The sequence below is a fragment of the Monodelphis domestica genome, chromosome 2 (assembly GCF_027887165.1).
Source record: "Monodelphis domestica isolate mMonDom1 chromosome 2, mMonDom1.pri, whole genome shotgun sequence".
NCBI classification, from domain to species: Eukaryota; Metazoa; Chordata; class Mammalia; order Didelphimorphia; family Didelphidae; genus Monodelphis; species Monodelphis domestica.
In genome coordinates this window covers 438,472,700-438,485,209 of record NC_077228.1, presented here as the reverse complement: position 1 = coordinate 438,485,209, position 12,510 = coordinate 438,472,700, and the positions used below count along the sequence as shown (strand labels likewise).

Sequence of the window (12,510 nt, the reverse complement as noted above, 5' to 3'; positions counted from 1 at the left end):
TATTTTCAAATAGACAATTTAAAAAATATATATTTTCTATAACTCTCAAAATGCTACCCTTTAAGTATTTGTAGTAATGATACAATGGTCTAATATATAAAAGGATTGATCAGTGCCAGAAAATGTCTCCTGTAATAAATTTTTAAATGTTAATAAAAATGCTTCTATTTATTATGAATGCTCTTTAACCATAACTTTTATATATACACTGTTGACCACTGAAATCAATACATACAGAACTCTTTACCAAATACACCAGTAAACCAAGCTATCAAACACTCTCTTTCAATCTCCAAGTGAATCATGTCACATTTAAATTATTTTAGATGTGTAACTAGTGAGAAAAGCATTTGAAAAAGCTTAGTCACTTTTCCAGGGCTTTAAGCTCCACCTCCCCTCCCTTATTTCAGGCTTAAACAAAGTTCAGTGGGGCATCAAGCTGCCTGTTTTAAATTATAGTCTGTATTTTAAAATAGAATGCATGCACGACATGTTCCTAAAGCTAGAGGGTGGGAGTGTTATTCACTGAAAATTGAAGGCTTGTTGAGTCAATAATCTTCTTTCACAGAGTAACAATTTTCAGCTAAAATTTCTTGACCCAAACAAAGGAAAACAAGACCATTCAGTTATTTTACGACACTGCAGAGAAAGAAAAAAGGGGGTAAAATATGAGAAAAGGGAAAGACACTTCTTAAATTCCATATTGTGAGGAAAAGTGGATAACTTCATTGTCAGGTAAAGACTTCTAGGAACTATTTCTCCCCTAACTTGACAGTCTGGATTTAACATATCCCAAAATAACTACTTCCATTCTAAAGAACTATAAAAGCAAATATCCAGAGTCCATAATTACTATCAAAAACTACAGCAGAATATGAATCCCTCCTTCATTAAATAAAATAGAAACATTTCTCAAAAGGTAAATTTGAAGGGAAAGTCTGCAAACTGAATTCAAGGTTCCCACTAGCTTAGATGATAGGAGGAGAGACCCATTTGTTAATGGTCAACCCATGAGCAATACAAAGAAAAGAAGTTGCCCGTAAGGCATGTCTGCAGTGGTAGCCAAGGCAGGCAAAGGACAGTACAAAGATAGAAAGAGGGAGGAGCTCTCTCTTCAGGCATTTCCCTGCTACATTCCAGGAATTGTAGTCATAGAGGGGAAAAAGGCAAAGCAATAGGGAGAAAAGTTTTCGGTCTCTTTAGACCATCATAACTACTTTTTAAAATTTCCAAGAAAAAAAGATTAAAAAAGAAAATCAGACAGATATTTTCATATCACTTCTTCCACATTTGCCAATCTCTATCTACAGGGGAGGGGGTGCCCTAAAGTCTTAGGATGATTTTTAAAATATTGCTAGAGTTATTTTTTATTATTTTTTCCCCACTCCTTTTCACTCCTCTTTGAAAATCAAGAGTGTACTTGGGCAGAAGGTGACATTCAATGGGTGGTTATTCTTAACTCCACCATGCCTAGACGTGGAGGCAAAATAACTTGAAGAGTCATGGATCCTTGATAATGTTTGACTCTGCATCTTAAAGTAAATTACGCTAAATATAGATATATTGTTTTATAAATTATACCTTGGGAAAATGTTACATGCTAACTTTGATAGGCACTGGTAGTTTCAAAAAATCAAATATATCTTGAATACCATTTACCTATTCCCCTTCTAAAGTTCTCTGCTTTCTTCCATTACTAAAAGTACAGATAACAGAAAATTATTTGACATTTTGGCTTTCCTTAAATAGATTTTTTTAAACTTATCCTTATTCATTTGAACTGTACTAATTGAAAATCTATAATCATTCTTAGAGGGCTGGAAAATCCACTTTTGCCCAATCTGGCTTTAAAAAAAAAAAAGCAGGCTCAATGAATGAGTAGTACAAACAAGATTGCTGGGGGCAAGATGAACCCATTTAAGGTTTTGTTGACTTTTTTAAAAAAGGATTTTGACATATTGGAATGCAAATGGTATTGCTATTTACAAATAAGGATTATTTATACATTAAAGCAGGTCAAAAGGGGCAGGGAGTATTTTAAGTTGCTGCATACATAGATTCTTACAAAGTATTTCAGATAATTTCATGGATTTAAATTGGTCTGTCTCTATATAATATCAAACCAATGATTTTTTACTAGTCAAAATGGTGAAAAACAGATGCTTCATTTAAATTATAATAACTACCTAATCAAACTCATCATTTTTAACCAGCTTCATTAGGTGGCTAAAATGATAAAAAATACCCACTAGTGGGATTTTTTCCTCCTCCACTGTACTTAAAAGTTTATAATGAAATATAGATTGACATAACTAACATTTAGAAAGAATGAGTAAAAATTACACAAAGAATCTACAAATGACTCAAGATCATATTCTAATATCATTCTTGGGTAACTTAAAACATCAACTTTGCCAAATTTAAAAATTTACACACACACACACACACACACACACACACACACACACACACACACGCAAGTCAAGTTTGGTAAGATAGGTTTGTTATAGAATGGAGTGAATGCCAATAAATGTATCTCATGGGTACCAAAAAGAAAACGTGCCTGATGACAGGTACAGATGTATTATGACTAGTTTAACAATTGATGACTTCTGATTATACTTCAGGCACCATAAATCACAAGATCATAGATTTAAAGTCGAAAGGGACCTCAGAGATCAAATAGAGCAACCCTTCATTTTACAGATGAGGTAGCTAAAGGCAGCAAAGATGAACTTAAATGGTCCAAGAGATTAAATAATGACAAGTAGCTCAGATGGAATTCAAACTTAGGTCTCTGGCCTAAATCTAGAATGCTTTTCTAATTAACAATAGTACATGGACGGGGCAGCTAGGTAGCTCAGTGGAATGAGAGCCAGGCCCAGAGATGAGAGGTCCTGGGAAATCTGCCCTCAGATACTCCCTAGTTGTGTGACCTTGGACAAGTCACTTAACTCCCATTGCCTAGCCCTTACCACTCTTCTGCCTTGGAACCCATACCCAGTATTGATTCCAAGACAGAAGATAAGGGTTTAAAATAGTAGTACACGGATAAAAAATATATATGTAGGAACCTAAAAATGTTTACAGAAACAACCAGCATGAAATAAAATGGGATATTGCCACAATAGAAAATTCATTCAGCATTGGAATATAATATAAAAAAACTAGATGCATCAGAAAATAGAAACATAAGTACTTAGTTCTAGTGCCAGATGCAGAGGAAAAACATTAAATCTGGGGGAGGAAAAAATAAAGAGAATCTCAGCTTAAATTCTGTTTCTACTACTAACTAGGCTGTAAAAATTTGAGTAAGTTATCGAACATCTTTCAGCATCAGGTTGCAGAAAGATGATTAAATTTTTGGGCCTCAGTTTCCTCTTAGTAAAATAAGGGAATTGAATTTATCACTTATTTGTCCCTTCTAGCTATAAAACTATGCCCTTCTGAATATGGAAACAATTCATCATTATGGAAAATATAGTGGTTTTAGTGTAGACAAGCAGCTTTTCAGAATAACCAGATAATCTATTATATGCTTTGGAATCATCCAAAAGATGGTATTCCTAAGACTCATGTTATATATAAAAATGTGTGTGTGTGTGTGTGTGTGTGTGTGTGTGTGTGTGAGTGTGTCTATCAGCAGGATTTCTGTTTTCCAAAAAGATTCTTGTATGAGAACTAAGCCGTAGGACATACATTCAGAATGAACAAATATCCTTAAAAACTATGATAAAGGAGGACACTACTAAAGATCTCAAATGCAAATAGAGAAAAAAATTAAAATGCTAAACATTTTACAAAAACTGTAAATTATTAACTGAAAACAATTAGTCAATAATGAATCTTAGCAGCTCACTCCTTATAACACTGGACATTCTGATAGAAGTATTCAAGGAGAAGGAGGGTAATCAGGCAAACTTCCCATAGCAGAGCCTTTCAATTATTTAATGTTATAACAGTTCATTTCCTCATTAGTTGTCCTTTACAGTTGGTTGTCAACCATCATTTATAAAACTCTTAATCTGAGAACAGGAGAAAAGAGGATTTTATTAAATATTAACATATTTAATAACTCCAAAAATATAAAAGTTATTGCATAAAAAACACTGCACACTGAAAAAAACTCTTGTCAACACATACAAAATACGCTCTTTGCTGATAAATTGCTATCAGCAAACAGCCACGGCTCAAATAGACAGCCTTTTCAACAAACATTTAAGAAATAATATATGCAATAGGATAAAAATAAGAAGCTACTGGTTCATGCATTCCTTTTTGCATTCTAGGAACCAATTTAAATTTCATAAAACAATTTCTTAATATTTAGCAAGGATCACAATTGATCAACAAAAACCTTAAGAAACTTGGATAATCCAATAAACAGACATAAACTCATACAAACCACTAGCTAACTTCCATTCACAATCAGACAGCTAAAGAGACAAGAATATATTCTGAGAATATAAACAGCCCATTAATTTTTCAGACATGAAAACTGTTAATTAGGGGTATCAAAAATACTTGCAAAACAGAAGATCAAAACAAGATTTATACCTTGCAACTAGCCTTCATCCTACAATGCAATGCTAAATGAGTATTATTAATTCCAAAATAAGTAAGATAAGGTAGAGAGTGTGTGTTTAACAACCATCTCATTACCAATGTTTATTGCTGAGTATTCATAAACTAATACATTATATCTTGGTTCATTCATCCCTGAGGCTCAAATAAAAACAAATGCAATCCTATCTTTTTAGTTAATTTCCATCCTTCAACAATCATTTTTAATGGAGTTTATGAGCCATACTGATTGTTCTAGGAATATAACAGAATATTTTTAACAAAAAAGTAACTAAGAAAAGTATCTTTCATTTTATAGACGGATTATTTAAGAGTGAGATAAAATCAAATATAGATAAAATTGTCTAAAAGGATCATCTGGAACTAAAAGAAATCATATTAATTTAAGTGCTTCCAAGGGTTATCACCTAATTCAGAAAATCAGCTTGGTACATGTATGCCATGTGAGAGCATATTATTTGCATTTTATAAATTTTCCATTTTTAATGGTAAAAGATACTTATATTGAAGTGAAATAGGATAAGGAAATTCAAGGCAAAACGAATCATTCTCCCAATGCTAAAAAGGTAAAGAGAACTAAAACTGCTATAAAATATCTAAAGGTTTTATTTCATCATATAGACACCAAGTTTTTCAGGGAGTGGGGGAGTAAGGGTGGGGTGGACCACAAGAATATGTGGGTGTGGATGTGTGTTTGTTTGTATGTATGTATGTATACAAATTAAAAAGTAACAAGACAAACTTGAAGTATTACAATCAGCAAAAAATACTTAACAACAGATTTTTTTTTTTACTGATTATGGCTAAAGACAGAAAAGTCAGCAACTGAAATATTCACCAATGAGAATTTGACTTCCTTTAGGAAAGAGTATCTTCTAGAATTAATGTAGATTACTTACATCTGCCTTCTAGGAATATGCCTTTTGAAAAGAAATACTCTGTAACGCCTCGAAGAATAGCTAGTTCATGGATTTTTTGCCCTGATTTTCAAATTAACATAGACGCAATAAAACAATGGCTCATTTTTTCAACATATTAATTACATTTCCAGAACAGGCAGATTAATGTCTTACTGGTAAACTTGATGGTCTTTCTTGCTGTATTAGGCTCAGGTCTTCATGGTTAGGCTTTCCTGGTGCCATAGGAGGTTGAGATCTAGTTCCATAGCCTTCCTGAGACATGTCCTAAATGAATACAAAAAGGAAACTTATAAATATCTCTCAATGGGTCATGGTACAGTAGACAAATTAGAAAGGAATTTATTTTTAAATAGCATATTAACAAGTCTTATGATGTCTACTATGACAATATTTTATTTAAAAGGAAAACATTTTTGATAGTCAAAGATCTAAATTATAAAATTATCTGGGTTAGGCAAAAGAAAACTAAAAGCTGCAACCAAACTCTTTAATAAGTCTTAAGTGATATCTTATGACTAAATATTAATTCAGATAGATTATACTGTAATAATTCCTCTGAAAAACATTCACATAATCAGCAACTTCAGCAACTTGTTTTGTTACTCATTTGTCTTCCATAATCCCTGCCTGAAATAGCATTATAAATAATTATTAAGCTCACAATGTTCTCAATATTTAGCAAATAACAAAATGTATAGAACTATCTCTGTTTATCTGGCATTGAAAGGACAATAAGGGTGTTGGAACTTTCCTATAAAACATAATTAAGTACAATAAACTTCTCTCTAAAGTGTTTTCTTACATGTTCTCAAATATTTTTACAAAGGTACTATCAATGATTTAAGACCTTTTGCTAAAACAAAATTCTGTAATCCAATCATACCAAACAAAACTTACTTAATATAAGCAAGTTCCTGCTCAATAAAAATTTGTAGCTGAAAAACTATGCTAAAATGCTGAATATCTATTTCCCAATACCACCATTTACACCTGAAGTCAAGGAGGAGGGCAGAATGTGAAATACTCAATATAGCATGTCTAACTGGCACCACAACTTGAAGAACCAGTTTCTGATTATGGAGATGAAAGGGGGAGAAGAAAACATCACACCTTCAAACTTTCTGCACCCCATTTCCCCCTGAAAAGTTCAACTCCGTGCTGAATGGATCACCGTTTATAGTCTCCATTTCAGTGTTCATGTTACTTAAATATTGCTTTTAAAGAGAATATTGTTCAACTAAAACTTTATAAAAAGCTTCTTGCCCCACCCCTTTCTCATACAGTACACACACAATAAATTACAAAGCTTCTTAAAAAAGGAGACAGTTGGAGCCAAGAAACTTTGGTTCAATAGCCCTTCTCCTCCTAATACAAACTTAACAAACTAGACTTGACTAGCTCCGGCGGTGGTGCAATCTAGATGGGTCCAGGAGTAAGCCAAATAAACAAAATAATTCTACATTCAACCATTTCTTCCTCAGGAGGAAACATTAAGGATGTGAATCAGGAGACAAATCAGGACTAAAAATTAAAGGTGACTTCAAAATTTACCACCACCAAGACTCCATCCTGATACTTTCAGTGCTCAGTATTATAACAATAAGGTCCCATATCATCCCCAAGCACATGCGAAATAAAACCAAGGGACACTTAAAAGGGCAACTTTTCAATCTGGCTACCAGCAGAGGGTAACAATTAGGCTCACGGGTGACAAAACCGGATGGCTGAATGATTATGATCACTCTTCCCCCTCCCCCAACATACACACACGCTTCTTCCCCAATCCCAGATTTCCACTTGTAACAGCCTTCCCTGCTGCGTAGACCAGCAGGTTCCTGTGGATTAACATCTAGGGCTTAAAATCAACACAGGGCACAAGGCCTCCTTTCAGGAGACTTCACCCTATTACAAAAGAACTTAAAGGTGCAAAAGACAGCTTCACAATGGGCAAACAAATGAACAAACCTCTGCTTTCCTTTTTATGCACACACAGAGCTTCTATAGTCACAGCACAGACCCTTATCATAAACGTCAGCTAAAGCAACTGCAGCAACAACAGATTGGCCCCATGTCCAACCTTTTAACTTTATTTTACTCCCTATTCATGGCTAAATAAATTCCTGCTTTCTAAGAGAGTTGGGAAAAGGACCATTATGAGAGGAATTGGCACAAATTTCAATTTAGATGCTGTCCTTTCAGAAACAAGATTACCCCCTCACTAAACTGACAGAGGATGGAAGACATCCGAATATATTCCTGAGACATTAAAGATGACATTTCATGCTTTCAAAATTCAAAATAATTAGCTTCTTCCAAAACTGAACACTCTTACTGCCAAGAACATTTTAGATAGTGTATTCAGACACAAAACTAACAGAATACATTTCATGAGAATGGCTCAACGGGGAACTTAGGTGGCTGTTCAGGTAAGAGTAACCTGGTATTGATAAAACAATTAGGCATTAAGGAAAACAATCTAAGAATGCCGGGATACCACCAATGGCACCCACAAGGAATCATAGTCTTCATTCTGGACCCAATGAGATCAAATGTTTCTATACAGGAGTTAGTCTAGAAGTGTTTTCTCCTCTCTGGCTACTTTTATACATACAAGCATACACAGTATATATGTAATCAAAGTAGAAGTAATGGCTATTGATAGTAAAAAATGTAGAAACTTCTATTTCCAAGAGGATTTTTCCTTTGGGGTATACTTATTCAATATAGCATACAGAAATACTGATCAATAAATGAATACACACCATTGGATCAAGTACACAGTCATCTCAACTACCCCAAATCATGCGGGGATTCATGAATGACATGGGGCCTAAAAAATTAGGCAAAGATCTAAAGTTTGTAAATAATATTCCAGGTCTAAGGACAAAGATTGGAATGTGAATATCTCCCCTATCCCAGTAGACTAACTATCTTAGGAAGTGGCACTGATGGCGCGAAAAACAATCCTAAGAAAGGATATGTTTTTGTACCCATTTAACCATGAATTTGCTGAACTTTACATGTACTCACGCTCCCCCTGCTCCTTCATTCCTGTGGATTTTTCCTTTATAAACCCTTCCCCTATTCAATAAACTTTGCTGGCATTAGCTATCAGCTGTGCAGTCCTTCTAACTTCAAAGATTCTAATCCTCTCTGGTCTTTTTTCTTGCTCCTACCTAAAGGACCCTCAGCCCCTGGCCAGAGCCTTTGGAGCTCTTCTCCCCCACTTTTAGGCTCTAACACATGAAGCCTGGGACCATTCCTTATTCTTTGAATTTCTAAAACATTGTACTAAAAATAGTAGGCGTATACATGTGTGTGTACATAGATATTTAACAGTTATATATGGAACAAATAAAGGTAAGGATCAACTAAAAAAGGGGCAGTTAGGATGGGCCTGGAGTCAGAAGGACCTGGGTTCAACTCTGGTCCCAAATATAACCTAGCAAGATGATCCTGAGCAAGTCATTTAATACAAATTGCCATGGATTAAAAAAAAAAACAACTTTATATTTGGCAATGTAGTTATTTCTGGTTATTTCAAAGATTTGAATGACTAACAGCAAATATATATACATATATACACACACATACATATATAATGTTATAAACACAAGAGAAAAGACAAAAATATAAAATTGAATGATAGTCTGTTATGATGAAGAAATAGAATAGTCCCAAGCATGTGGAATGTGATTTTTTACTATGAGGCTTTCTTAAGCGAAACAATTTCTCTCTTCAATTCATCCACAAACTTGCAAATTCATGATCACTCATGACAGCTTTCATAACCATGCTTTTTATGAATCAAAGAGAAAATTTTTTTCACAAACTAAAAGTGTGAAAATAGTAGCCCCAAATATACAAATGAGTTGGTTAGGAATTTTCACAGAATCCTAGAATTTGCAACTGAATTAAAAGTCTATTTCACACATGAAAAGAATCCCCAATATATAAAAACCCAACCAGAGAGCTTCCAGAGGAATACTTCTAAGGGGGAAAATAAGGAACCTATCACCTCTCTTTCCAAGCAAACTGTTCCACGTTTTTTGATATCCTTAACATTTAGGAAAAATTTTCCTAATATCAATCCTAACTTTATCCATCTACATTTTCCACTCATTGCTACTGAACTAGAGAGAGAACAAATTTAATCCCTCCTTTATAGGACAGTCTCCAAATACTTGAAGAAGCCTTTCATGGGGCCTCTGAATCTTCTAATCTCCAAGAAAAACACCCAACAGTTCCTTCAACACACGTACAGCAACATAAGGTCATTCATGAAGCTCTTAAATGTCCACTGGTGGACATTCCCCAACTTATGACAGCAGAGTCCAGGAGAGCTGTGGCATCTTTCTTACTGGAAGGTATGTGCCTCTTAATTCAGCACAAAATCACATGAGATTTCCTGAGGATGATTGCTGACTCTCATTAAAAGCTTGAAGTTTACCATTTGGAAAGCAATTTGGAATTAGGAAAATAAAGTGATTAAATGTTCATGGCCTTTGAACCAGAAATTATATTATTTGTCTTATGCCCCAAGAAAGCTCATTGATAAAAATCAAGTCACTCTCTACTCCAAAGTATTTATAGAAATCCTTTTTGTGACAGAAAAATTGGGAGGAAAGTACATTCTATTTGAGGAATGGTTAAACAAACTGTGCTTTGTGAATTTAATGGACTATTATTGTATATATAATGAATACAGAGAAACCTGGATGGATTGGCAAGAACTGATGCAGAGTGAAGCAAGCAAGGTGAAGAAAACAATATATATATATACACAGGAGGAACAACAATGTAAATGGACAGAGCCACCACATGCTAAAAAGTCAAAATGAATTGAAATAAATGTGTAAAGATAAGGAATGACTTTAATGAAAAGGGATGAGTCAGCCCTTTGTGAAAGTGGAAGGTCCACAGGTGTTACATACTGCACATGCTTTCATACAAATTCACTGTATCAATCACTTTTACTGACTCCCCCCCACTCTAAAAATAGACATGACTCTTTAATATAGGATGACTTTCTGGAAGAGTATGAGAAAAGTAGGAAAATATCAATGATTATTTATTAAATGATTGCAATTCATCATAGCTATTGTATCTTTTTCTGAATTCCTGCCTAACTATGTCTATCCCATTTTTTACTTGTGGGAGTAGTTTATTTTAATAACAAAGTAGAACTATATCTATTGAATTTCATCTTATTAAAATAAATCGCTGATTTTTGTAATTTATCAATATTATTTATATAAAAATATATTTATCATCATCATCTTATTCAAATTTATAGTGCTACCTTTTAAAATGCTTTAGGAGGCTAACTTAATCATCCACTGTTAACTATATATCCCAAGTTGATGTGGAACATATCATATGTATGTCTTTATTGAAGTCAATGAAACGAGATAAATCTTCTTTCCATACTTACATGGTATTTCACACTTCTACAAAAATATACATCTAGTTCTGAATTTACCTTAACTGTATTATCATTTAATACATGTCAATCTATTTTCTCATAAGAATTATGAGATTTATTTTATTATTAAAAGATTTGCTAAAATCTAAGTAAAATACATACATAGGAATCCCTTTAATCTACTTGTAATATAATCATGTTAAAAAATGAAATTACCTTATAATAGCAGAATATATACAATATGAAGCCATGCTTTGTAGTCACTGCTTCTTTATCAAGATTTTAACTAACCAATATCTTTCATAATTTATGTTCTAGAATTTCCCAAGAATCAAAATCAAAATCAAGCTCCTCAGTCTTTGGTTTGTGGATGCTTATTAGCTACCTACTCACTGAAAATCAAAATACTTCACTTTTACAATTAGTGGTATCTCTTATTCATGATTTTTTTTTAAAGATTTATAAAAATGGCGGAGTAATAACATTGGCCAGGTTTTTCAGGAATGATTCTTGAGTCAAATGAAAAGCATCTTCCCTTTAATTTTAGAAGAAGATATGAAGAAAACTTAATGAATTTGTAAAGCCAGGGAGGCAGAATGAAAATATATATATTTTTTCCAATTTTAGATACTAATTTTTTTACCCATGGAGTTAGGTTCATGTGGGGTAACCCAAATTCATCAAAGACAGCTAAAAATTCTCTTACTTGTCTACTGGCTTGTAATGGAAATAAGTTTCCTATAAGATATTTTGTATTTCCAGTATAAAGGTTCTGTCCTTGACAGAGTAGGGAGTGTGAGGGGAAAGAAAATGACCTTTTATGCCATATCCTCTTTTCCATACACCAAGAATACATCCTACATCTTCCTAGATCCTCCCTCTCTCTCTCCCTCCCTCTCCCTTTCCCTCTCTCTCGTCCAGAACAAGTCTGTTCTGAAGAAAAGGCTAGTTTTTAACAAGGTCTTATATGTCTTAATTAAAATAAATCTTTAAATATAGTCAAACGAAAATATCCTCATTTCATTTTTAGGAAAAGATTTGTGGCATTAGTAAATCAGAATGAAAAAAAAAACATTCATCCTATTTTAGATATCAATTCTATTAGAGCTGGTTGACATAAAATGTCAACCTTAATTGCATCTAAATTTCAATAAAATACAGACTGAATTAGTATCACTATAGCAATAATAACATTTAAACAAGTAAGGAAAATAAGATTCAGAAAGGAAATGCACCAATATTGGGTGTTGGGGCATGCCTGCGAAGAGAGGGTCCTGGGAGCAAATCTCATAATAGAATTTAACTCCTAAACCCCTACCCCAGTCACTAGGCTAAGAACAAAATCTAAGATAATACATCTAAGTGCCTCAGCCATGTTGGCAAAAAAAAAAAAAAAAAACTAACAGACATGGTTCAGTAGGAGATGACAATCATTCAGTAGCTATCTTCCAGAAATAGAAGAGGGAATTAAGTAGGTGGTGACAAGAGGATGGATACAATAGAGTATGTCGAATATCATGTAAAATATGAGACCTAGTAACTGAATTCCTGGAGTCTCTGACTTGAAACTGCAATCCTGGG

At 33.7% G+C, this 12,510-nt stretch overlaps 1 protein-coding gene across 11 annotated transcripts in view; it reads right to left on the bottom strand.

Moving 5' to 3' along the window:
• Nucleotides 1–12,510, bottom strand: part of ARID1B (AT-rich interaction domain 1B) — a 557,650-nt gene that overhangs the window by 326,317 nt on the left and 218,823 nt on the right. For all 11 annotated transcript variants that reach the window (XM_056818981.1, XM_056818980.1, XM_056818986.1 and 8 more), the window contains exon 4: nucleotides 5,658–5,768. In XM_056818981.1, coding sequence (XP_056674959.1) covers nucleotides 5,658–5,768 — 111 coding nt within the window. The remainder of the gene's footprint in view (nucleotides 1–5,657; nucleotides 5,769–12,510) is intronic.